Genomic DNA, 27,955 nt, shown 5'->3' on the forward strand with positions numbered 1-27,955 from the left:
TCTAAGTGCAGTTTTGTGCTTTGACATAATGTGAAGGTATATAATGTGAGGTGCTTTCGTAAAAATCTGCTATTTAGGTGTAAATAGTCTTTGGGTTAGAAATGAGGAGGTATGGCTAGGTTGAGGGTGAGTAATTGAGTTTCCTTGTTTACACAGAATATTGAATCATCTTAAAGGGCTTGGAACTAATTCGAATGAGAGTTGGTTCTTGTTAAGGTTGCTTTCGTGAGAGTAATATGGCTTGCAATCTTCATAGCAGAGGAAGCTTTAGATATCAGCATCAGTGACTTGGGACTTCCTATGCTATATATTCAAGACACAATATCTGATAGAGACATCTAGCTGCAGATTTCTTACCTTTAAATTTCCCAGGTGTCAGACTGGATCTGGAAGGCTTTTCTTCAAGCAATATCCCCGCACACCGGTAGGTGGCGTCAGGCAGATCCGCATGACGTCATTGGTGTTGTCTGCCCTGTGATTTCCAAATCACCTATAAAGGCACCACCTCGGTGTGCTGACTTCAGTTTCTTTCTTTCCGCACCATCCATGTGAAGAGAGCTACCCTCTGTCACTTTTTGACAGGCTTTTTTTGATGTTTTGTCATCCCCTTTTTTGGTATGTAGATTTTTCTTCATGTTCTAGAAGACTTCTGGGTTCAAACTGTATGGCACCTGTCACCACACCATATTGGTGACGGGCCCACACCTGGTTTGTCTCTGGTGTCTGGAGCGCGACAACGACTCGAAGTTTTGCTCCGACTACCAGGCCATGGCTCTGAAAGCTTTAAGGGAGAGGTCCCTAACCTGCTTGTGACCCGGCGCTCGGCACCACGTTGTTCTCTTCGGAGGTTTCAATCACGGTCCTGGTCGAGAGGAATGTCCAGGCACTGCTCCGGGAGTCCTAAGTCTTCGTCCTCCCACTCAAAGCTGTCAAGACAGATAGGTAGGAAGCACAAAACACATAAGAAGTTGAAGCGTGCAGTCTCGGCGTTCTAGGCCTTGTTCCGCTAAACCTGCACCTGAGTCAGCTCTGCACTTCCCTGTCTTCCTGGGAGCCGGAGTGACCCCTGCCCAGCTCAAAGAATTGTACGACTCCATGTGCCCCATACTTGGACGGCCTGACGCTAGCCCCAGAGCCTCAGAGGGGGCTCCATCTGGTTCCCTGCCAGCGGCTACGGACATGGCGCCAACATGTTCTGCAACATATGAGTTAAATTGGGCCCATATGCCCTCAGTTATTGAAGCAGTCAAAAATGAAGCAGTACTTTTCAAAGTCTGGAAAAAATTCTGAATGGATCCAGAACTTGTGCAGAGGTCCTCAGTGAGTCTTCATAAACTTCAAATGCCATGGTTGGTGGAGGGACATTTCTATGCATCATTGCAAGCCTTTTCGCATAGACTGCAAAATAAAATTTCCTGCATTGCTCCTCAACATTTCTTTGCTTACCAAGTGGCAAAAATTCTAACATGGAGCATGTTGCAGTGCCAAAGTCACTGAAAATGTCGTCCAGTCTACTCTTAAGGAGATGTTTCACATCTACACCAATTACGCTGAACACTTGGCAGACAAGGGTGTTTTCAGACTCTAGTATTTTGATTGTTTTCCACTACAGCAGTCAGGTTTTCCTGTACAAACCTAAGCATGCTGTAGACTGTACTTTTTTCACATCACTTTCAATATGTGAGCAATGATTGTCACATTTCTTGCCTTTGGCATCATCACTAAGCAAAACTTCTGTAAACGGTCGCCACATGGATAATATAGCATGCACGGCCTCTAGGATTGAGAACCACCGGCTAAATGACACAGTTAGCATGACTCTTTCTTTGATGCCACACAAAGCACAAAATGAGAAATATTTGTATTTTAGTTCCCGGGCATAACGTAACGGTGCACCGTATGGACTACAAAGTCAATAGCACTCTTCATTTACTCTGAAGATTGTAAAGATGCTTTCAGCATACCATCTAGCACGTGACAAGGATCTCTTACAGGGAAGCACTTCAGCTCAGGTATTGATTTTGACCGGCCACCATACTACTTTTTCATATACGTAGCTGAAGTTTTGCAAATACAAACAATATCACTCCAATCTTTATTGAACTCGGTAGGATTTTTTTTCAGCAGCATTCCAAGTGACACTGCGTCCCATGTTTACCAAACGTCTGATGTCATATTTTCACCAGTATATCAGATGCTTGGTGACAACATTCTTTTCACATATACCTGTACTACACCTTGTATTTATTTCAACAATTTTCAGTCTATGGGTAAATGTGATGGTACACATTGGGAAAGATTCTTATTAAACCAGCCATTTTATCTATCAGTGAAATCAAATGTAGCTAAAATATCATTTATGATTTTGATATTTCCTGATTCTCTACCATTTATAAAATAACTAAATGAGACCTAAAACATGCTTTTAAACTCTGCATCTTTAGACCAAAGACCACAAAACTGAAAAAAGCAGAAGAAAGAAGAGACAATGTTTTAGTGACATCCCTAAACAACAAAACTCAAGCAGAATAATGTTAGACCAGTCTTTCTTGCTGCTGCCTTGTATAACAAGGTTGCATGCATTGTATTGGCCCCTTGAGGAAGAAATAAAAATGACTCTTTTACTCATCATTTCCTTTCTTTGAATGGCACTCAGTTTGTGGTTGCAAAGGTGTTTTTTCAGTGTTTATATGTTTATTTTCCTTTCGGTGGGGTTTTATCAGTTATTATAGGTTTAAACCTAAAACCAGATAGCCTAATCATACGCTATTGTGGTGCAAAGGGCAGCTGAGGTCCTGGACCTTCAGCTCCCGTCCATGGCAGTCAAGATGGATATTTTGACAGAGCTCCTGCAGCCAGGTATCTCCTTCTCAGAATCCTTGCTGCCCTTCAACGAGGGCTTATCTGATGTCCTACTAGGAACCTAGTCCAAGTCCAGCTGCTTCTGTGAAAAGGACAATTGCCCGCCGCCATCACCCTGCACCGGGCAACGCACATTTCCTCACCAGCCACCCTACTCCTGAGAGCTAGTTAGTCCAGGCCTCTACCTCTTACAGTGCCTTCCCTTCTGCACCCCCGGACAGGGACTCGAAGAGGCTGACTACTTGGGGTAAAAAAAAATTTTCTTTTACCAGCCTTGCATTGCGGTCAGTGAACACTGCATGCCTATTGGACCATTACTCCCACTCCCTGTGGGAAACAGTTGTGCAAGTGCTGCCACTGGTCCCGGAGGAGGCCCAGGCCATCCTCTCCTAAGCACTATCAGACAGGAGAGATGCAGCAAAGTTCACCATTCATTGTGGTCTCGACACAATCATCTCGCTGGGGAGAGCGATTTTATAGATGGTGGATGTTCGACACCATGCCTGGTTGAGAACTTCTTGCTTTTCAGGGGATGTCTAGCCCTCTCTCATGGACATGCCCTTTGATAACACCTGTCTCTTCGGAGACAAGGCAGACATGGTGCTGGAGCACTTTAAGGACTCACAGGCTACTGCCAAGTCCTTGGGCCTCTCAGTGGCCCACATTCCCATCTGCCTTTTGCCACTTTCGTGGCTACGAAGGGGCTTTCAGTCATGCCAGCCATACCTGCGCAAATTCAGCAACCTCTGCGTAGCCGTGGGCACGGCTCATTCTGACCCCTTGGGTCAGTCGGCCAGAGGTCAGGTCTGACCCGCAAACCCCCTGCAGCCTTAATCTCCAAACCGTCCTAGTCCGGCCCTTCCAGATCAGGGGCTGGATCAGCCATCACCTCCTCCACTGGCAGAACATCACTTCAGACAGGTGGGTTCTTCGGATAGTCCGATGGGGCTGCTCCCTCCCTTTGAGACTACCTCTCCCTCCATGCCTCCAACTTACGAACGGCTGATGGAGGATCACCTGACTTAGCTTCAGAAATAGGTCATTGCTCTCTTGGCCAAGGGAGCCATAGAGAGGGTTCCGGTGCCAGAAAGAGGCTGTAGTTGCTGTTTCTGCGACTTTCTGGTCCCGAAAAAGGAAAACGGATGACAAAGCTAACTCGCTGGAAACAGATTTTGCACCAGACGAAATAGCTGCAACTATAGGAGGCATACGATCAGGGAAAGCCCTGGGGCCTAACGGCATCCCCATTGAACTGTACAAAAGGACAATGACTTAATTAACACCGTATTTGTTGAACATGTACAAAGCAAGTCTTCAGGAAGGAGACTCCCGAGGGACCAACACATGGCAACGATAGTCGCCGTTTGAAAGCCGGGAAAGCCTGCCCATGAATGCACCTCTTATCGCCCTGTTTCATTGCTCAATTGGGAAGCCAAGATATTGGCTAAAGCACTGGCCAACAGATTAACCCCCTCCTTGCTAAGTTCATTTATCCAGACCAATCCGGCTTTATGCCGGGTAAAAACACAGCACTCAATTTGCGACGTTTGCACGGCGTGCTGGGCTGTAGACACACAATTCAGGAAGAAGCCACCATCTTCTCCCTTGATGCGCGAATGGCCTTCTACATGGTCGAATGGCCATTCCTCTTCGCAGTTCTTGAACGTATGGGATTTGGGCCCAAATTTTGCTCCTGAGTGCAGTTGTTATACACAAACCTGCTGGCGCAAGTAGTAGTTAACGGACAGCTATCGCGTACTTTCTCCTTGGAGCGGGGAACAAGGCAGGGTTGTCTGCTGTCCCTACTCCTCTTCGCCCTAATATTAGAACCACAGGCAGTATGGGTAAGGAATGATCCTATAATCCGTGGACTCCGATGGGCGGAGGGATGGGAGGACGGGATATCTTTATATGCGGATGACATGCTATTATATGTGGCATCCCCACGACGTTCGCAGACTAGATTACTGGACATCTGTGAGTCATACGGGCGATATTCCGGTTATACAATTAACTGGACTAAGTCCATCTTATATGTTTTGAGTGGCCCTACCTCAGTCCTCCCTAAGGGCTGTGAGGTGCGAGTGGTAGAAAATCGTTTCAGATATCTTGGGATATACACCACAGTGTACCCGGAAGAATTTATGGTCACCAACCTCCAGGATCCCCGGAAACGACTGCGTCGGGATACCAACCATTGGCAATCCCTCCCACTGACTCTGCTAGGAAGGGCTGCAATCTTCAAAATGATTGCGCTGCCCAGATTTCTCTATTCCCTGCAAAATACCCCATTCCCTGTTCGATCATCGTACTTCAGGGCGATAGAAGCAGAAGTACGCAGCCTCTTATGGGACGGCAAACCGGCCCGAATAGCTATGACTAAGCTGGTTAAAGGATTGTATAACGGCAGTATAGCACTCCCGAATATACAGGTATATTATTGGGCCTCCCAGCTTATAGTGCTCAACCAGTGTCTTAACTCACCCCAGACTGAACCCGCTTTTCGCATGGATAGACACATCCTGGGGGAGGGAGGAATCATGAGGGCACTCTACAACAAAACCTCCAACAAGAACCTCACAGGACCCACTGAACACACAATTCGAATATGGTATGTAGTCCTTAACAAACTAAGATGGTCTAACAAAATCACACAATACACCCCGCTTTGGGAAACCGGAAAACCGGGCAGGCTAGGTAGTTGTAAAGAGTTTAAACAATGGGACTTGATAGGTGTCTCGAGGGTGGGCGATCTATGGGTTAATGGGAACGTCATTACATTTGTACAACTTCAAGACAAATATCACATGGCGGCTACAGAAATGTTCCGCTACCTTCAGATCAAGCATGCACTCCTGGCCGCCATCCCGCAGGGCACCATCCTCCCAGAGGCCTCACTGTTAGAGGATAGGCTGCTCACGGAATGGATCAGTAAGAAAGCTATGTTGAATACAAGCCCCAGCTAGGCCCGCAAGAGACAAAGGTTCGCTCTTCTGTAACGCAATCTACAAGGAAGTTGGCACGGAAACTGCAAAGTACAAGACAACGTTTATTAACCCTTAAGGGTGGTCCTACAGTCCACACAACACTCTTCAGTATTGCAAGGAGTAGCACAAAGAACTTACATACACAGTCCCCTTATATACACAACAGAGGGGCTCATGAGTGGGTGGATAGCACATGAAGTCAAAGAACATTACCATTTAGGGTCATTCTCGATTCTAAATCAATACATGGGCGGAGCTAACACACTCCTTGAGCCCGCGAAAACACATGGTCAAGCAGAACTAATTATAACAGACGTGGTCAGTTCTGGGCATGCGCCAAATGGACAAGAGGACTATTTATAAACTGTTGCTAGGCAGATTACAAGAGCAACTAACACAGAGGTCGGACTCTCCTCATGGCGAACACGTGGCAGCACGTCAATACAAAATGGAGTCCAGACTTCGGCCAACATACTGAAGAGAACACGATAAAGGGAAACATTAATGTTTTCAGTGAATGCTTAATCACGATCTGCCTTAATTTACAACAGACGACCCTTTCAGCATTTACTGAAGACATCCGGCTTCCAGGAATAATCATCGTATATATCAATTATCATCATTCCTTTAACCTCTTTAGCTAGACCCTTCTGGCGAGCAACTTCGGCAATAGCTTTCTTGTCTGGAATGCAGAATGAAATGCATACAGAACAGCATAATGGTCCACATTGAATACACATACAGAGAAAAAACAGAATTGCTATGATAATACAGAGGCCAGTTAGAACCTTCCAACCCCAGGCAGTAACCAACGCCCAAAACCATCCAGAAAAGGACCATGTGCCGTTTTCCGTGTGGATTTCGGCGGCTACTTTATGCAACTTATTGATGGCGTTATAAACGGATGGCGTATGATCAGGGATAAACACACAACAGCTACTTCCTATAATTTTACAAGCTCCTCCTCGATCAGCTAACATCACATCTAATACCATACGATTCTGCAATGCAACTATTCTGGTGATTTGTAGTTCTTCCGTAAGATTCCCAAGAGCAGCAGCGGTCTGATTAGTCACAGCTTCCACCACTCTCGTTAATCTTCGGATCTTTCTACTATTCAAAGCAGCTCCGACAAAGAAGAACAGTCCCAAGTTGAAATCAATATACTGTTGCAAGCTAGTGTCCGTCTGATCTACTTCATTAATTGATAAAGTACGTTTATATCTGTTTACAGTCACATTATTCAGCAATTTCAGATCTTTGTGATACGATGCAGGTGCTAGGAATACAGGGGGTAATAGGAATGATACATAGCATACCCCAGACCACCCAGCTGGCAAACGGTAATAACCTTTATTTCCACACACAAAATAGGTATTATGGGATGCTAGGAAGGTGCTGTTGTTTAGCCCGTCAATATTTAATACCTTTATACAATCACTGACACCAACAGGAATAAAACCCACACTCTGGACACATAGGTCCGCTTGGGCTTGTGCCACTTGGATTACAAACTTATCCTTCCCCATAGTGTCTCTAGTGTTTGTGAAGATATAGGGAATGGATTCATTGTCCGGTCGGTACTCTTCCCATTCCCAAATTGTTCCATTCGCTTGTGGGTATCCACTTCTGTCCTGATGACATTCTTTATTAAGTCTGAACAGCAATCGTCCCACTGTTGGTTTCCGGGTTGCAAACAGCAAAGTGTACCATGCTCTACAAGAGCCATTGTGAGAGAAAGGAAGTGGTATGAATGGCGTACCTCCTTTCTTCTGATGAGCTGGCATCATCCCACATATCCAACAGTTCGTAGCGTTCGTAGCAACGTGGGTATGATGCAGCATCTGGATAAAAGTGTTGTTCAAATAGGACTGTCGATGCTTCAACTCCTGATATGGCAATGTGTAAAAGTAGTGCTCCGCAGGCACTGGAGTCGTCAACACAAGTGTCTCTCGGGCTGGAGTGGCCTCCTCCACAAACCATGTTGTTATGCCAACAATAGCTATTGTTAGCATGAACCCCAACGCACAAAGTATTTTCTTCTTCTCCATGTCAAAGGAAACAATACCCTAATAACTTCCTGAAACTAAAAGTCTGTCAGAACTCTTCCCCTTGGGCAGCGGTTGATTTCTTCACCAACGGGCCAAGACGGGTGTCGCTACACTAATGCAGGGCTGATCCCCCCCCCTTGCCACAGCGGCTCTCCGTTTCACTAACCCAAGGGCCGTTCTGACAGTATGTCCCGGTACTAAAGATCTCACTTCCTTGGTCGCAGATGATATCGTCTTCCTCCAGAAGTCGTGTGGTCCGAAAAGAGCTCCTCAGTTTCGTTTGGCTTTGCAGCACGGCCTGTCTCTGCTGCCAGGACTTCTCGTTGATCGGTCAGCACGGCAGTCTCCACCAATCCGGGCGGCACCTTCCGACAGTGCAGGGAATGGATCCAGTTCTTCTTGTTCGAGACTCGTACTGCCGTCCTCGTCGCAAGAAGAACTTGCTCAGGTCCGGTCCATCGGGGCTCCAGACTATTCGACCTGTCGAAGACCCTGATCATCACCTGGTCTCCGGGCCGCAGACCATGTCCTTCGCCAGTAGACCGATCAGGGAGCGCCTCTCGGACCTGTTGATGAATAGAAACCAAGTTATCCGTTAACTGTGCCAGATAATCACTCATCATCACACAAGGTACATCATACACAGCCTTAGGCCTTGGTGGACCCCAAATGTTCATTGGTCGTCCAAATACAACCTCGTAGGGCGTAAGGCCGGTTCGAGAGTGTGGCACCGACCTAATTGACAATAATGCCAGTGGTAAGGCGTCTGGCCAAGTCAAAGATGTTGAAGCTTGAATTTTGGCAATCTTAAGCTTCAGTGTACCATTATACTTCTCGACCAGTCCTGCAGACTGAGGGTGGAACACGGCGTGGAACTTCTGAGTGATGCCTAGGCCCTTCAAGACATACTTTATAACATCCGCTACAAAGTGAGGGCCATTATCACTCCACAGAAGCCTACAGACGCCATATCGAGGGAAAAACTCTTTCAGTAATAGCTTCGCTGTAGTCATCGCAGTATTGTCTTTCGCAGGGTACGCCTCAACCCATTTACTAAAGGCGCACACCACTACTAGAACATACTTCAAATTATTACAGCGCTCAAGCTGGATGTAATCCATCTGCAGAACCTCAAAGGGTGCAGTGGGCGTCGCAAATCCTCCTGCTGGAGTTCGCGTGCCTTTCCCTGGGTTATACTTCAGACAGATCATACAGGTCTGTACCACCCTCTTTGCTGTGCTAGCAATCTCTGGATGCTCCCAGACTTGGGTAAGCAATTTCACAATTGCGGAAGCTCCAACATGTGCTAGCCCATGTGCCATTTGAACCATAGGTTGTACGAAAGCCGTGGGTAACTTCCATCTATCCATCTGTTTATTTCTCCAACAACCCTCGTCATCCAACTCTCCCTCGCTAGCCCATTGCTCCCGCTCCTTTTCAGAAGCGGTCCTTTGTATTTCTCGCACTTCTTCCTTTGCATCACGCCATCTCTCCATCTGTGATTTCACTACATACATGGCAGTAGCACCAGGCTGCATCGCAGTCTCCCGTGCCACTCGGTCTGCTAACGCATTCCCTTCTCCAACTTTATCAACTACTTTCCTATGGGCGCTACATTTAACAATAGCAATTTTCTTCGGGTACGTCAATGCAGTTAAAAGATTATGAACTAACTCCCCATGCATTATCTGTACCCCATGTGACGTTAGAAACCCTCTCTCCTTCCAGAGTATGCCGAAATCGTGCGCTACTCCGAAGGCATAGCGGCTGTCTGTGTAAACATTCACACACAATCCTGTACTGAGCTCACATGCTCGTGTTAACGCTATTAGTTCTGCTGCTTGAGCTGACTTCTGTGGTATGCGTGCTGTCTCCACTATCGTTTGTAACGTGGTAATTGCATACGCTGCTGAAGTCGTACCATCTGGTAGCTTCAGACATGACCCATCTACCCATAGTTCTCCATCTACCTCTGAAAAGGGCGTATCCTGGAGATCGATACGACCCTTTGTCTGTTCCTCAGTCACAAGAATACAATCATGCGCTTTCTGCGCCTCCGGCTGGGTCTCGGGGTATGGCAACAATGTGGCCGGGTTTAATGTCACGCACCTTTTCAACGTAATATGAGGAGCCAAAAGCGTCAACTCATATCCCGTTAAACGGGCACTGGTCAAATGCTGCGTCTTTGTTTGGTTAAGCAGAGCATCAACAGCATGGGGAACTAACACCAACAGTTTATGGGATAACACAATTCCTTCACTCTGCCGTATTGACACAGCTGTCGCCGCAACCGAGCGAAAACACCCTGGTAATGCTCGGGCGACAGGATCAAGCACAGCCGAAAAGTATGCACACGGGCGCTGCTTGTCGCCGTGCATCTGCACTAAAACTGATAATGCACATCCATCTTTCTCATGCACATACAATGAAAAGGGTTTTGCATAATCAGGGGTCCCTAACACTGGTGCGGAACAAAGGGCCTGTCGCAATTGCTGAAAAGCAGCATCACACTCATCTGACCAAGGGATTGGGATGGGCGTATCTTTTGTCAGGAGAGCTAGTAATGGCTTAGCCGTATGTGAAAACCCCAATATCCACTGTCTACAAAAAGAAACGAGACCCAAAAATGCACGCACATCCTTCTGCGTGGATGGTCTCGGTGTGTCCAAAATTACTTGGATACGATCTGGTGTGAGTGCACGCCCCTCCTTAGACAAAAGGTGACCCAGATAAGTCACCTTTGGTCTACAGAATTGCAATTTCTTCCTAGAGACCTTATGATTGTGGGACGCTAAAAAAGAAAGTAAGGCTATCGTACTTTTCTCACACAACTCCAGGGTGTCAGCCGCCAACAGGATGTCATCAACATATTGAATGAGGGCGACCCCCTCGAGTAAAGCAAAGGAATCCAACTGTCGCTTCAAAGCCTGACTGTAAATACTAGGGCTTTCTGTGTAGCCCTGGGGAATTCTACAAAAGCGATAAGATCTATTGTTTAATGTGAACCCAAAGAGAAATCGGCTATCAGGGTGGATGGGAATAGAAAAGAAGGCATTTTTCAAATCAATCACTGAGAACACGGTCGCCGTAGGCGGGACCAGGGTGAGCAACGTCGTGATATCAGAAACCACCGGGTACTGAGGTATCACGATCTTGTTAACCTCTCTCAAATCAATAATGAACCGATAGACCTTGGCATCCGTGTCCTTTTTCAGAATAGGGAGAATCGGACTGTTACAGATATTGTAGGGAACCTCTTCCACTACTCCTACTGCGATCAAATCTTGCACAATCTGTATGAGAGCTTCCTCGCCCTCCTGGGAAATGCGATACTGCGGGAGGCGTGGTAGCACCGCCCCCTCCTGAACACTAATGTGGACCGGAGGAATCACCATTTGTCCCACATCCGTGTCCGAAGTCGCCCATAAAGCGCGGGGGAGGGTAGCCAACAAAGCCTCCTCTGAGATCGTACACATCCGCTCGGATCGGGGGTAATTGTCATTTAGAATCACTCTCACACCCTCGGGGGAACAGCGAATCGTAGCCCTAAAGTGTTTTAACATGTCAAGGCCCATAATGTTATCCGGTGTATACGGGGCAAGCAAAAACGAACAGGGTGCAGAGAAACAATCAACCTGAAATGCAAGGGGCTGCGAAAGAGGGCTGCGGGAGAGCGCACCGTCAAACCCTACCGATGTAACCATTGAGCCGGATGGGGGAGCCCCTGGAGCCAGGTACCTAGATAATGCACTACGTGTCGCTCCTGTATCCACTAGGAACTGATCAGTAGAACCTAAAACCTCAGCCGATACATAAGGACCCGTCTGATCGACCGGCACCTCAACTGCTTCAGACCCCCATCCAACGCATTCCTATGCATGCTGAGAATCATGATACCCCGAATGATCGGCGTCTGATACATGATACTGGTGCTGACGATCAAACACATTTGAGCTATCCCGGTGCTGCCCCGCAGTGTCGAAACGGACATTATCATTAGAATTTCCTCTAAAGTTTGAGAAACCCCCTCTACCTCTCTGGCCACCCGGGGTGTGCCCCTGCCGCGAAGCATGCAACGCTGGGCACTCCCTGGCCCAATGGCCCAACTGCTTACAGTACGCACATTGGTTTCTATTCAAATCAGATCGGCCCGAAGGGGGACCATAAGATCCGCCCCTGCCCCTATTATTAGTATTACCCCGGCGGGGCGGGCCATATACTTGTGCTAACATTACTTTTGTTTTGAGATCTTTCGATTTCTTCTCCTCCTGGCCCTTCGCCTCTTGCTCCTGACGCTCATAATACTGGGCGATGGTCAGAAGGGCCGTCGGTGTCGCGGAGGACCAAGAACTCTCACTCGCTTTTAACCGGGCCGCAACTGCCGGCAGCAGATTAGCCACATATTTGTCCGCAAAAAGGTGGCGGCCTGTGTCGTCGGTAAGCGACTGACCACTAAAGTCATGGAACGTTTCTTCAAAGCGCGTGAAGAAATCTGCCACTGACTCATCAACCTTCTGCTTACATGCCGCCAACATATTCCAATCAATCTTTTTAGGAGGGATTATTGTTTTTAATTTAGCGACAATAGCAGCAGGAAGATCTAAAATACTCTGAGGTGGTTTCTGTGCGGGCTTCCGCTCCCTATCCTCATCCTCAAGGTCAGACCACCGGGCCTTAAAAGCAACTATATCATCCACCTTTCGGACAGATCGCCACGTGTCCGGTGGTAGAATAAGGCCAAAGAACAAGTCTATATCCGCTAGGGTCATAATGCAGGAATTCAAGGCCCCCTCAACTTCTTCATAGAAGGCCGCTGGATTCTTGCGGGGGTCAGGTAATGCATTCTTTAACGCCATAACATCGGCTCTATGCCATGGAGTATAAACCCAATTATACACAAAATATCCCCTAGCATCGGCAGAGTTAATGTCCGAGCTAGTCCCTGCTCCTTTCGGAGGGACATACAAAGGTGCCGCCTCTCGCATTGGTTTAACATGCACTATGTCATCCTTATCTGACTGGGAGGTGGATGAATGGCCCCCTGCTGCAACCGAATCCTGCTGCTCCTCCTCAGCTCGGTGACGTGCTTTCTCTCTAAGCGCCAGCACTTCGTCCCGCAAGGCGAACAGTCGTCGAGCCGCCTCTGGAGCCTTAGGGGGAGAAAAAACACCGTCATGTAATGCTTTAACCTCCGAGGTCACCTCTGCAGGCTCAAAAACACCGGAATATTTTCGGAAAGCAGCAATTACGTCGTCAGCAAAATGAGACAAAAAATACACCCTCTCTCTATCTTGCCATGACCCCCAAGTTTGAAATAAGTCCTCTATGGACATCCTGCCCTTGAGTGCACGAAAGGAAAGTTTCCGAAGGTCAGCCATGTTCTCGGCCGATAGCATGGACCGCGTGTCTACCTTACCCGAGGCTGGGCCAGAATCTTGCGGCCGTGGAGCAGATGCGCCAACATAAGGGGGCGGAGAGCGATCTAGTAGATAAAAATCATCATCAGGATTATTAAGGACAGGATAAAGCGGCTGGCGAACGACATATTGACCCGAAACTTGGAGCTTACGCTCTTTCTCGTGTTTCTCCGCCTGCTCTTTGTCCTCCCGACTCTTCGCTTCTTCTGCTCGCACATGATCATTCTTTCGTTGCTCTTTATCAAACAGTGCTTTCTCACGTTTCTCTCGCTCACGCACTTCCTTCACCCATAACCGCACACACTCAAACATATCCTGACGAGCACGACGCTTACACAGACACTGTTCCACATACTCAATCTTACGCATATCAAATGATCCATACAACGGCCATCGCAACTCAGGATCCTTCCTAGTATATTTCCTCCACAATGTGCTGTACATTATGGAAGAAAGACCATGTTTCACATACATATCCCTATTAGGAGTCCCCTCTGGGGGGGCTGGAGCGGATTCCTCGAGGTTCAACCGGCTTCCAAAGCAGCAACCCCACTTACGGAGTGCGCTAAAAGCAGGCATGCTAAAAATAATGCAAAATATGCAATATTATCAAAATAAAATGGCACTTAATCGTTGCGCCGTTCCAAGTTTACACAGCTCCGGAGAAATTTCTCCACATTACCTGCCTATATGTGTTGCAACGCATATATTTCACAAAGACAAATTCAAAATATGACTAGTCATCACAAATCAAACTCAAATAGCCAACCCAGACTTCAAAACTCGGAGCAAGTACCGTACAACGGTTCTTACCAATCAAGAGTCCAGGTTCCAACTGCCAAGCTCCACAATCGCCCAAACGGCTCTCACGGCAGGACCGACAGAAGAGGTCTCAGTCGATGACCGGCGCCACCCAGACGGTCAGCTCGGAAGGGAAGGAAGAGAAAACCTCGGGATGCCAGGGCTAAGACGCCGCTGGCAGTGATCACGTCCCCGGCCAAATTCCTCACCTTCGTCGCGACCAGTCCTTCGAGCATCCGAGTCGCCGATGAGCCCCACGTTGGGCGCCAATTGTTGAATACAAGCCCCAGCTAGGCCCGCAAGAGACAAAGGTTCGCTCTTCTGTAACGCAATCTACAAGGAAGTTGGCACGGAAACTGCAAAGTACAAGACAACGTTTATTAACCCTTAAGGGTGGTCCTACAGTCCACACAACACTCTTCAGTATTGCAAGGAGTAGCACAAAGAACTTACATACACAGTCCCCTTATATACACAACAGAGGGGCTCATGAGTGGGTGGATAGCACATGAAGTCAAAGAACATTACCATTTAGGGTCATTCTCGATTCTAAATCAATACATGGGCGGAGCTAACACACTCCTTGAGCCCGCGAAAACACATGGTCAAGCAGAACTAATTATAACAGACGTGGTCAGTTCTGGGCATGCGCCAAATGGACAAGAGGACTATTTATAAACTGTTGCTAGGCAGATTACAAGAGCAACTAACACAGAGGTCGGACTCTCCTCATGGCGAACACGTGGCAGCACGTCAATACAAAATGGAGTCCAGACTTCGGCCAACATACTGAAGAGAACACGATAAAGGGAAACATTAATGTTTTCAGTGAATGCTTAATCACGATCTGCCTTAATTTACAACAGCTATATCTTTAACTTACCGGACAATAATTAACAATCAAATAGACCCTACACAAAGTCTCCGTGAGAAATGGCAAGCAAAAATTGGAGACCTAGAAGATACGGATTGGCAGGAAGCGCTAGAGTCCCTGTGGGAGGTGGCCATACCCTCAAAGTTGCGGCTGGTGCAACTCAAGGTACTCCACAGGACATACTTCACTAGGGAGGTGCTGTCTAAGATCAGGAGGGCAGACACTCCATTCTGTGTGCGGCAATGTGGAGACATAGGTACATTCTTCCTTACACTATGGGAATAACCAAATTTTAAAACATACTAGGAAACTGTTATGGATAGAATAACATGGGTCAGAGGAGTGCCAGTACCACCGAAGCCTAAGAGTTGTTTATTAAACATATAGGAAGCTACCGATCTTAACTGTAAGGTCCAGGACCAGCCGACATTGGGTATAACAATAGCAAAACGCAATGTCGCCAAACATTGGGGAGCACAGGAGACACCAACGTATGCAGAATTGCGCAACAAGATGGACTGGGCTATGGTGGCCAAAAAACCAATGTATATAAACGAGGCTGTCCCAAGAAGTGGGAGCGTGTGTGGGGAGGATGAAATAAATTCAGAGGAAGTATCTGTACCCTGCCACAAGACCGATTCGCAACTGAAGATAGTGAATTATATATTGTACTAGCTATGGGTAGGAGCCTGCGGTGGCAGGGTCTTTGGAACTGTGTGTGGTCATTAGGGAATGAGCGATGACATGGGAACCTCAATTTCCGTATAACTATACTCATTTGTATGTAAGATGATGTTATTTGAATAATGCAATCAATAAAAATAGTTTTTAAAAAAAAGATATGCTGCACTATAGGCTTCCAGACCTGTAAGGACTTTATTCGCCAGCCTTTGGAATGTGGCAGGTGCATTCTTCTAACCAAAGGGCATCACAATAATTTGATAATGCCCACTGGGGGTTGAAAATGCTGTTTTTGGTTTGGAATCCTCATTTAGTCTGATTTGCCAATAGCCAGCAGTGAGGTCAATGTTCTCAAGAATTTGGCCGAGGCCAAAGTATCAATAAGCTCATCTGCCGTAAGAATTGGATGAGCATCAGTCCTAGTGATTGCATTGAGCCCCCTGTAGTCCACACAAAACCTCATCTCTCTTTTACCACCCTGGGTGTGAGGTTTGGGTACCGGGACCACTGGATTACCCCAAGGGCTATCTGAGAGTTCAATCTCTTCCAACTCCAGCATCTTTTGGACCTCTGTCCTAATGCAATCCCTGACATGGTCAGGCTGCCTGTAAATCTTGTTTTTAATAGGTAGACTCTCACCTGTGTCCACTTCATGGGTACACCAGGTGGTCTGACTAGGAGTCAGAGAAATCATGTGCCTATATTGATTGAGGACCTCCCTGCAATCAACCTGCTGTTGGTCTGTGAGGCTGCCTGCCAAGGCTACACCATCAACTGACCCATCATCAGGGTTCTGAGAGAGGAGATCAGGGAGAGGGTCACTCTCTTCTTCCTGTCCCTCATCAATTGCTATGAGCAAGCTCATGTCAGCCCTGTCTACAAAAGGTTTGAGCCTGTTCACATGGAGCAGCCTGTGGGGGCTCCTAGGACTGCCAAGGTCCACCAAGTAGGGGACCTCACCTTTTTGCTCAATTATAGTATGGGGCCCACTCCACTTAGCTGCTGGGGCCACAGGTTCCAGTACCCACACTTTCTGCCCTAGCTGATGAACAATCAGACATTTGGTCAAAGCAAAGCTTTCTGTAATTCTTGATTTGCCTCAAGGTTTTTGCTGGCCTTCTTCATGTACTCGGCCATTCTGGAGCGGAGACCAAGTACATAGTCCACAATGTCTTGTTTAGGAGGTTTGGAAGGTAACACCCATCCCTCCCTCACCAAACACAGGGAACCCCTAACTGGATGCCCAAACAGAAGTTCACATGGGCTGTAGTCAACCCCCTTCTGTGGGACCTCTCTGTAGGCAAAAGGAAGGCAGGGGAACAGAACATCCCATTTTAGCCTAAGCTTTTCTGGGAGGCCCATGGCCATGTCCTTGAGGGTTTTATTGAACCTTTCAACTAACCCACTGCAGTGTGAGTGATAGGGTGTGGATACTTATAGTTCACTCCACACTCCTTCCACATTGCAGTGATATAACTTGACATGAAGTTTGTACCTCTGTCAGTTAAGACCTCCTCAGGGAAACCTACTCTGGAAAAGATTCCCAGGAGGGCCCTGGCCACCACAGCGGCTTTGGTGGTTCTAAGGGGTATTTCTTCTGGATACTTAGTGGCATGGTCCACCACCACTAGTATGTAACTGTGTCCGGATGCTGTAGGAGGGTTCATGGGACCAATGATATCAATCCCAACCCTCTTAAAGGGAACCCCCACTACTGGTAGTGGTATGAGGGGGGCCTTTGTGGTACCACCTGACTTACCACTGTCTTGGCAGGTAGTACAGTAACGACAAACCTTCTTGGTGTCCTCAGACATGTAAGGCCAGTGAAAGTGAGGGACAAGCCTGTCCCAAGTCTTACTTTGGCATAGGTTTCCTGCTAAGGGAACATCATGTGCTAAGGTGAGTAGGAAGTCCCTAAACTTCAGCGGTATGACCAACTTCCTGGTGGCACCAGGTTTGGGGTCTCTACCCTCTAAGTAAAGGACTCCCTCATCCCAATAGATCCTGTGGAATCCACTGACACTCCCAGCAGCCCCAGCAGCTGCTTGCTGACTGAGAGGTTCAAGAGAGGGGCAGGTTTGCTGCTCCAAACTCAAGTCTGCCCTGGAAGGGCCCCCTATGCCCAAGAACTCAACCTGGTCAGGTTCAAGTTCATCTGAGACAGCACCTTCACAGGGACTGGGATCATCTCCCTCAAGAGACGGATCCTCACTCTGAGTCTGGGGGGAAGACACAGCCTTACCGCTCCTGCTCCTTCTCTTGGAAGGCCCTTGGTCCATTGGCATTGTTCCAGGATCCAGGCCTGTTCAGTGTTTGTCAGTTTGACCTGTGATCTGGTCACAGGAAAAACACATCTGCAGAGCTGCCCATCATGTCTGCATGAGTCCTAAGTTCCACTTCAGCCCTGGCTGAAGTCCCCAAATCATTGCCCAATAAACAGTATACTGGTAAGTCTGAGTTAGCCACAACTTTTTTAGGGCCAGTTACCCCTCCCCAGCTGAAATTAACAACTACTAAAGAATGGTCAGTCCTGACATTGTTTGCATTGGTCACTTGGTACATTTTTCCAAGTGTGATTTGATCAAGGGTCACAAGGTCCTCTGTGACCATAGGCTGCTGTCTGTATTTGCCCAGATGACTGGGACTAAGAAATAGGGTGGCAATTTCCATGCCACCATTACAGACAAGCAAAGCCTGAGCTGGCGTTCTGACTAGGCCACAACCCATCTCAGAGCCCAAGGTTAACCCTACTAATCCCTTGTTCCCTGTACCACCACTTGTATTTGCGCTAGGGGGCGCAGTTGCCTTAGGGGCAGTGGTTGTAGGAGGATTTTCCTTGGCTTTTGGACAATCAGCATCTCTTGTCCAATGGTTCTTCTGTTTACAGAGATAACACCAAGGTTTCTTTATGCCTTTACCTTTGTTGGATTGTGACCCCCCCCCCCGGTTTTTGGGGCCCTGATGAAGACTTTTTTTTTATCTTTACCCTTGTCCCCACCCTTATCTGGAGTTTTAGAATCTTGCTTCTTTTGGTCACCACCATTGTTCTGTTCTTCTGCTTCACCCTGGTTGTGACCCACTTATCTGCCTTCTTTCCCAATTCTTGGGGAGAAGTCAGATCAGAGTCAACCAGGTATTGATGCAATAACTGATTTTGGCAATTAAGGATCTGCTCCCTCATAATCAAATTGTATAATCCCTTGAAATCATTCACTTTGCTGCCAAGCAACCATTCTTCCAGAGCCTTAATGGCACTATCCACAAAGTCTACCCAGTGCTGATTCTGTGTCCTCTGGGTGTCTCTGAACTTAATCCTTTATTGTTCAGTGGTTAAGCCAAACCCATCAATGAGAGCACTCTTCAAAACTGAATAATTGTCAGCATCCTCTTCTCTAACAGTGAGGAGCTTAGATCTACCTTTGTCAGCAAAGGAGAGTCACAAGATAGCTGCCCACTGCTCTTGAGGGACCCTCTGAACTTTACTGGCCCTCTCTAAAGCAGTTATCCATTTGTGGATGTCATCCCCAACATGGTAGGGAGGGACAATCTTGCTCAGGTGCCTATTATCAAAGGAATGGTCCTTAACTTTAGGGACACTGTTGCTGCCACCATGGGACTCGAGGCCTGACTTTTTTCTAGCTCTCTGGACTTCTAGGGACTCTTTATCAAGGGCCAACTGCTTTTGTCTGAGCCTAAGCCTAGCTTTCTCAAGCTCAAGAAGTTGGTATTCCTTTCATTAGAGTGGTTCCTCTTGCTAGATACAGAGGTCCCTACAGGCTGTCCTCAGTGATTAGACTCTGCAGAGGGAGATCTAGATCTCCTTGGTAAACTCTGCACTCTTCCAGGAGAAGTAAAGAGAGGCGCCTCATTACCTCCTCCATTCTCCTCTTGAAGATCTAAGTTATCGAGGTGAGAACCATTGGGTTCCCCTGGTCAGGGTTAGAGTCTAGTTCATAAACGGTGTCACCTCCTGACCTGTCTTCATTCCCTACCCCACCCAACTTCTCCTGTTCATCTGACCCGGGGATATTCCTTAAGTCATCTAGGAGTAACACCTTTACCTGGCGTTGAGTGTTGGCACTTCTCCCTGTCTTGAACTTTCTAGAGGCACACAGGGCTTTCAGTTCTTGGAACAAAAGTTCACTGTATCTAGAAGGCAGAGAGCTACTCGCATCTCTTTTAGCAGACATATTAAGTGTGGTGAGGTGTTGCACCTACCTAACCTAGTGGGAACTAAACTCTCTGAGGTTGGAGAAAGTGTGTGCTAAACCCTTGACTTACCCAACCCTAAGTTCAGTAGAACTGACGTATTCTAAGCTAGTATTATATGTACCTAGTACTAGTGGTTTTTCAGTTAATCAATACAAATATTTATCTGGTAAAACAATGCAGGCTTGAATCCCAACTGCTGCACACCAATGTGAGAAGTTGGCCTGGTGTATGTTGTCCACTAGTTAAAGTGGGCACCTTGCACTAGTCCAAACAACAGTTAAATAAAAGGAGAACCACACAGTAGTTATAAAAATATGTATTTATTGATATAACACTATCTATTAAGACACAGTACCTCCTACACGGAGCTAATCACAAAGCACACAATACTTAAGCTCAGAAATGACAGTAAATAGCACTGATACACAGTGGACCCCGGGGGGGGGGGGGGGACCAAACCATATACTAAGAAAGTGGTATAAGAACCACGACTCATTCGACATTGTTCCGAGGGGGGAGGGGAGGATGGTCCCGATTAATCCCTGGTACCTGCGTGACCCCACCATTCGCACTGAGTTGGTTAAATCCCTTAAGCGATATTTTGAAGATAATGTGGGGTCTGTGTCCTCGGCGGTCTCTCTGTGGGAGGCGTTCAAGACGGTACTCCGGGGGGAGGCCCAGTCCCTTATTTCCCATTCCCGGAGGCGCGAGCGGGAGGAGGTGACCCGTATTGAAACTGAGATAACTGAGTTGGAGGGTGATTTGGAGTGTGGGGTGACGGAGGACAAATTGCATGCTCTCCGACTCAAGCAGGCGGACTACAGGGCCCTCGTCACGGAGGCAGCCAGGGGCCTCAGTAGGGAGCAACAGGGGATACTGTATGATGTGGGTGATAAGGCTGGTAAACTGATTGCGTGGCTGGATAAAAAGGAGAGAGCGAGTCGAGTTGTTCCGTCGATTGAGCAATTAGATGGTGTGTGTGTCACTGACCCAGGAGAAATTGTCGATTGCTTTGCAGAATATTTCCGTGGGGTGTACTCCCCGGTATCTTCCCGCTCGGAAGAGGACTCCCATGCCTTACTTAAAGATATTGCGTTGCCTTCCCTTTCGGAGGAGGATAAAGCGTTGTTGGACGCGACCCCAACATCTGAGGAGATTGCCCTCGCCATACGCTCGGTCGCCTCCGGCAAGGCCATGGGTCCTAATGGCCTTCCCATCGAACTGTATAAACTACGACCGGATACGCTGGCGCCACATCTCCGTGCTATGTTCCTCGCGGCCCGCTCGGCGGGTTCCCTCCCGCTGGACCAGCGTCTGGCCACTATCGTGGTTATTCATAAGGAGGGGAGGCCGCGGGATCGGGTCACGTCCTACAGGCCCATTTCGCTGCTGAATGCGGAACCCAAAATTCTCGCCAAGGTGTTGGCTAATCGGCTGGTTGGCGTGGTGTGCGATCTGATTCACCAGGATCAGTCTGGCTTTATCCCTCATCGCAACACTGCGCTCAACCTGCGGCGTTTGCATGGGGTGCTCGCGCGGGTCCCGTTCATACGAGAGCCGGCCATTTTGGCGTCCCTGGACGCCACTATGGCGTTCGACACGCTTGAGTGGCCATATATTTGGGCGACACTGGCGAAGTTTGGTTTTGGCCCGGGATTCATCGGTTGGGTGAAATTGTTGTATTCCGGACCGCTGGCGCAGGTGGCGGTGAACGGTAGAGTGTCGGCTCCGTTTGAGGTGGGTAGGGGCACGCGGCAGGGCTGCCCGTTATCACCGCTCCTCTTCGCGCTTGCCTTGGAGCCCCTGGCGGAGTGGCTACGGTGGCATCCTTCTATCCGTGGTCTCCGATGGACCCCCGAGTATGAGGATCGCGTATCCCTTTACGCGGATGATATTCTCTTATACCTTGCCTCCCCGCGTAAATCACTGATTGTACTAGTTGATGTTTTGCACTCATTTGGCCGCAACTCCGGCTTAGTCATCAATTGGGCTAAATCTTGTGTGTATGTCCTTTCCGGGGAGGCTCCTATCCTTCCGCGGGGTTGTCCGATCCAGATCGCTCCGCAGGGATTTAAGTACCTGGGTATCTTCATTACCCTGGACGCGGAGGCCCGATATAAACAGAACTTGCTCCCCCCCCCTCCAGCGCCTGAAGGACGACGTGGCGCGTTGGAGGCGCTTGCCGCTCTCACCGCTCGGCCGTGCGGCATTGTTTAAGATGATGTCGCTGCTACGTTTCCTGTACGCCTTACAGAATACGATGGACGTTGTCCCGGCGCGCTACTTTCGCGAGGTGGAGAGTCTGCAGCGACGCCTGTTCTGGGAGGGTAGGCCGCGTATCGCCCTTGCGAAGCTGACGCTCCCGTGGTACGACGGGGGGGTCGCCCTCCCAGACATCAAACGGTATTACTGGGCCTCCCAGCTGGCTGCGATAAACCACGGCCTTTATGGGCCCGCGCTTAACCCGGCCTTTGAAATGGATAAACTATTACTGCCGGGTGGCGACTATAATCGGGCGCTGTATTCTAGATCGCTTGACGCGCGTCTGACGGGCCCTACGCGGGTCGCGGTAAGGGTGTGGCACGCGGCTAACTTGGCGATGGGGTGGAAGGACCGGTTGACCCGGGCGACGCCACTGTATGCATCGGAGCGGCTGGGCTCCCTGTGGACCTCAAAGGGCTTTGAGAAGTGGGACATGATAGGTATCAGCAAGGTGGGCGATCTCTGGACGAAGGGGGGATTTAAGACGTTCGAGGTGCTGCAGACGGAATTCCAGTTGCAGGACAGAGAGTACTTTCGGCATATGCAGGTCCGTCACGCGCTGTGCTCCGTATTCCCGGATGTTGCCTCCATCCCGGAGTACTCCCCTCTGGAAGATAGAGTGCTAGATGGGCATGTACCGGACGGCACAATTTCATTAATTTACAAAAAGCTCATCAATGATCGCTCGGGACTGCTGACTGGCCTTCGTGAGGCGTGGGGGGCTGATGGACTGGAGCTGGATGACGAGGACTGGGTGTCTGCGGTGGCCTCCCCGAAAGAGGTGGCCATACCGGCTCGCCTTCGCTTCGTCCAGCTCAAGATACTCCATAGGGTCTATGTTACGGGGCCGGGTCTGATGCGTATGGGCTATGCCGTGGACGGGTTGTGTAAGCGTGGGTGTGGTGCTTTGGGGACCTTTCTCCATATTTTGTGGGAATGCCCGGAGGTGGCGCGATTCTGGCGTGGTGTGCATGCGGTTTTGCAGGCAGTCACGCATGTGACGCTGCTGCCCGAGGCGAGGAGATGTCTCCTAAATGTGTGGGAGCCAACCGACTACTCAGTGCCACAGACGTGGTGGGTGACTCTGGGATATATGGTGGCCAAGCGTGATATTGCACAATTGTGGGGTTCCCAGAGGTTGCCAACTGTCTCGGCGTGGAAGGACAACATGGATTGGTGTATGTTTCGGGAAAAGGTAGTGTATGTTGCGAGAGGTAAGCCTGGGAAATGGGTGAAAGTGTGGGGCCCCTGGAACACCTACCGTGGGGGAATCTGTACCCCGCCGCTGACGCCTGATCTGTCACCGGCCCCGTCTCCTTAGCCTGCTTGTCTCCCTGGTTCTGGGCATTGAGTTCACTTTGTCTCCGTCCCGACCTATCCCCCCCTTGCTATTCCTGTGGATCGGTAGGGTCCCCCCCAGGGGAGCTCATGCTGCTACTTCGACTGTTGGTTGCCTTGTGGATTTGTTTTTTCGTTTCTTATATAAAAATGAAACCGTTGTGTGGGGTCCGGATGGTGTGGCTACTGACGCTTCTTTCAACTCCTGTGACCTCTCTTCTGCCGCAGCGTGTGTTTTACTGCTTGTATTATATGCTCTTCCTGTTTGCTAGCGGCCGGCCTGAAGGTTGTAGGCCCATCTTTGTACATTTTTTGGATTCTGTAATAAACGGTTTCAAAAAAAAAGAAAAAAAAAGAACCACGACTCAGGCAAGACAGTGTCGAGAGGATGTAGAATCGCTGGGACCTCAAGGTTCCACCCAAGGTGAGTAAGTAGGGACCCCCATGGAGGACGGGTGCAGTGTGGCAACACGACCGCGTGCTCCGTACAATTCTATGGGAAATCCCGGTTTAAGTTTTAGAGTTTAAGGACCCTTCCCAGTGGACTTCGAAGAAACCCCGTGGAAGACAGAATGTTGGAGAGCCACCCCACCCGTGGATACCGAGGTACCCAAGTTACCACACCAGTTACCGATGTGGGGGTATGATTCCAACATGTTTGACACCAAACACGACAGGGTTTGTTTCAGCTGTTTTAGAGTTGGTCATCACGCGGTCGCATAATGCCCCTCTAATTGTCGTAAATGGCTGCTTCACTGACAACCCGGGAGAATGGACTCCGTAGGCTGCAAGGGTCTTCTGCTCATGCAGTTGCACTCTCTCACTTAGTACCAAGCACCCTGCCCTCAGTATTGTAAAGGCCTGCTAGAGGGGTGACTTATAGGTTTCAAGTGAAGTGCCCCTTCGATATAGTAAACCTATATCTTGAATAAGTGGTGCATGCACCATCTTACACAGGTTGCTGCAATGGCAGGCCTGTAGGTTCCATTTTGCATGGCCTCTCATGGGTGGCATAATTCATGCTTTAGCCTAAGGGAGGCCTCTGGGGTACCTATGCCCTGGGTACATGGGCACCATATACTAGGGACTGACAAGGGTACCCCAGTATCCTATCTGGAGTGTACCTAAGTACATAACATAGCATTTTTAGAAGAAAGCAGATAGACTGGGATCCTGATTAGCAGGATCCCAGTCAGACTAGTCAAAAACAGTATCATATTCAGCCTAATGTGGGGGTAACCATAAGAAGCAGATCCCACAGTGAGTTAGTGGCTGTGTGTGTGGCTGTATTGGAGTGAGTGGCTGTATGGGTGAGTTAGTGGATGTTTGAGTGGCTGTATGGATGAGGTAGTGGATGTGTGAGTGAGTGAGTAGCTATTTGAGTTTGAATAGGTAAGTAAGTGGGTGTGAGTGACTGAATTGGAGAGTGAATGTGTGGGCGGCTGTAAGGGTGATTGAGTGCTTCTATGGATGGACGAATGGGTATGTAAGCGTTTTTTTGGGTGTTGTGGTAAATTTAAATTACCTAGACTTAATTTATGCGGTAAAATTCAATAAGAATAACTCAGTAAAAATAAGAGGCAGAATCCGTGGTATTTGAGGTTATAAAAGGGAATTTATTCCTTACAAAGGAATTATGGTTCGAACCAGGCAATCGGGTTCCGTCACCACGAAGGTTCAGGAAGGGATCGGCAATACATTATTGACAGGTTGTCATATTTATAATAAATGCATTACAGTAAAGACAGATGCAGGAGGCGTAACAGCTGATAAGAATACACATACGTAATGAAAAAGGCGTTACAATAGGCGTGCATAAAGGCGTATACTAGAAACGTCATTAAGAGGATGTCACAGGTGGGTGGATCCATAAGAGAATCCTGCAATGTCAGCAGAAATACGTGGCAGAGATGCGCGCGCAGCCGCATGACGTGTGATTGACGTGTAACTAGAGGGTGAAGGGGACTTGACATTTAGCCCTACATGAGGAGACAGAAGTCTGGGATGTCAGAACAACCTAATCCCAAATCGTATCTAATATCTAGTGTTTGAGGAACTATATTATCTGGAAGGGAAGGTCTCTCAGGCAGAGGCTATCCTATACTAACTACTAGTGCGAGTATAAGCGTCTATGTGTCTACATGAGATGCGAGGGGCATGGGCCTACCATGGCAACAGAAGTCATGAATTACTTGTTCGGAGACAGTAGGCCGGGCCCTTTGCTCTGTAGCTGGAAGGATGTTTACCTAAGCTACTAGACAGGAATGTATTGGATGAGGAGCGGAGCAGATAACTTGAAGGCTGAATACAGTTTTTGGCAGGCAACAGGCCGGGCCAGGCACCGTTTAGCCGCGCAGGAAGTAAGACAAAGGTCATCGATACAGATGCAGGTCCAGGCTGGAGCATTCAGAGGCAGAAGCAGGAAAAGCTCGATGGCAGAATTCAGGGCCTACCTTGCCAGAGCTGGAAAACGTGAAAAGTATACCATATAAAGACGGTGGCAAGGCATACTTAGGAACGGAATATCTGACCCATTCATGGCAGATCTGAAAGAGGACATGTTAACGTTGGACACAATTGTATTTGCGTCTTCATAACTTGAAGTGGAGGGAACATACATGTACTTGTAGCATGTACATGGAGCCGTTGGGGTCTAAGATAGGGGACACAATTGACCATAAAAATTCATATTTCCTCAGTGTGAGAGTGGTTATATGGGTGAGTGGCTATGTCAGTGGCTGTATTGGTAAGTGAGTGGGTATGTGTGTATCTGTATTGGTGAGTGAGTGGCAGTGTGAGTGGCTGTATGGATGAGTATACGAGTATGTGAGTACTACCTTTGTGGGTAAGTGAGTGGCTGTATGAGTGAGTGAGTGAGTTTGTGAGTGGCTCTATTGATGAGTGACTGGGTGTGTGAGTAGTTCTATGGGTCTGTGAATGTATATGTGCATTGTTGTGTGGGAAGGGAGTGGGTATATGAGAAGTAGTATGTGGGTGTGAGTGGGTTTCTGTGGATGATGTCATCAGTGATGTCACTGAGCATGTCATGAGTGATGTAATATGTGAGGTCATAAGCAATGCATTATAGGGGTGTAAGTTATAGTTAGCCCAGATAACTATAACTGCTGAATTTCTATGGTTTTGTACAAGTGATATCTGAGCCTAACTATAGCCTTCCTGTAACCGTTGGGTTTTTCCAGTGAATTTCCAAGGTTGTTTTAAATTCTATTTCCTTAATATAGCGACCCTGTAACCTCAGTGAATTTCAAAGGTTTTTTAAATTGTGTTCCCTAATTATAACCTTTAAGAGTGAGTTCATGAGTGGGTGTGTGAGCGAGTATGTGAGTTTCTCAATGGGTGTGTAAGTAGGTGTGTGAGTGTTTGTTTGGGTCTGAAAGTGGCTGCATATGTATCTCACTGGGTATGTGAGTTGGTGCATGAGTGTCTGTGTGGGTCTGTATGTAGCACTATAGGTCTGTGAGTGGGTGTGTGAGAGGCTTGTGGGGCCTGTGAGTGGGTGTGTGAATAGCCATGTTGGTCTGTGAGTCGTTGTCAGTGCATTCGTATGTCTGTGAGTGGCTGAGTGAGTGCTGCTGTGGGTCAGTGGGCAGGTGCGTGAGTGGCTGTATGGGTCTGTGAGTGAGTGTGTTTGAGTGGTGGAATGGATTTTGGTCATTTGTATACTTGGGATATTTAAAAGGGAGAACCATGCACTCTGTTCTTACAAGGACACATCAATAAAGAAACCACTTATCACAGTCATGCAGGTTCAGATTGCACTCCAATATATTAACAATGCATTCACTCTTTTTTTTTTTTAAATTTTATAAAAATTTTATTGTGCAGAGAAAAAGGGTACAAGCACGGGCCTACAACCTCCTGGGCCGGCTGCTAGTATGCAGAAATGATCAAGCAGTTCAAAAACAATGACTGGCCCGCAGGGGCTCCGCTAAATGACAAGAGATCAAGCTGCACATAAAGGAAGTCAGGATACACCCTGTTTACATAACTATCAACCAAAGTAAAGAAAAACAAAACGCAAGGCGAAAAACATTGAAAGGGCGTCTAACCATAGCAGAGGAACTCCACATAGGACCACCCTAGGGTGGTCAATAAAAGGGGGGTCTGAGAGGGAGGGGGGGCGACGGGAAAACCAAATCTATACTCAGATGAACAGAGTAAGCAAGGAACCCTCAAGGATCAGGGGGACAAGGCAACCTCAGACGTATCCACCAGGGGGGGAGAACAGATAGTCCCTCGATACACATTCCACTGACCCCAGATTCTACCCCACGCCCCCGGTTTACCACGAGCCACATACACCGTCTTCTCCCTGAACATGCACCAGTCCATGTTCTCCTTCCATACGGACACGGTGGGAGGCCGTTGGGAACCCCAAAGCTGCGCAATATCTCTCTTTGCGATCATGTTCCCAAGGGCCGCCCACCGAGCCTGGGCCGCATTATAGTC

General features: G+C 48.2%; 2 protein-coding genes across 6 annotated transcripts in view; one reads left to right on the plus strand and one right to left on the minus strand.

Annotated features, from left to right (window-relative positions):
• The window catches only part of SNED1 (sushi, nidogen and EGF like domains 1), a 3,096,442-nt gene that overhangs the window by 2,265,921 nt on the left and 802,566 nt on the right, over nucleotides 1-27,955 (plus strand). The gene's annotated exons all lie outside the window — the stretch shown is intronic.
• Nucleotides 851-14,217, minus strand: LOC146785413 (uncharacterized). Its single transcript, XM_085635143.1, has 3 exons — nucleotides 14,131-14,217; nucleotides 6,672-8,466; nucleotides 851-926 (listed from the first exon to the last, which is right to left on the minus strand). Exons 2-3 carry the CDS (start codon nucleotides 7,898-7,900, stop codon nucleotides 851-853), a joined length of 1,305 nt encoding a protein of 434 aa, XP_085491269.1. The 5' UTR covers nucleotides 7,901-8,466; nucleotides 14,131-14,217.

The sequence above is a fragment of the Triturus cristatus genome, chromosome 11, assembly GCF_964204655.1.
Source record: "Triturus cristatus chromosome 11, aTriCri1.1, whole genome shotgun sequence".
NCBI classification, from domain to species: domain Eukaryota; kingdom Metazoa; phylum Chordata; class Amphibia; order Caudata; family Salamandridae; genus Triturus; species Triturus cristatus.

Excerpts from the sequence above, each read along its gene's own strand:
- LOC146785413 (XM_085635143.1), bottom strand. The coding sequence starts at position 7,900 with ATGGAGAAGAAGAAAATACTTTGTGCGTTGGGGTTCATGCTAACAATA. Across the intron at positions 927-6,671 it reads ACATGGTCCTTTTCTGGATG|CTTTGAGTGGGAGGACGAAG; the intron begins GTTTTGGGCGTT and ends CTGTCTTGACAG.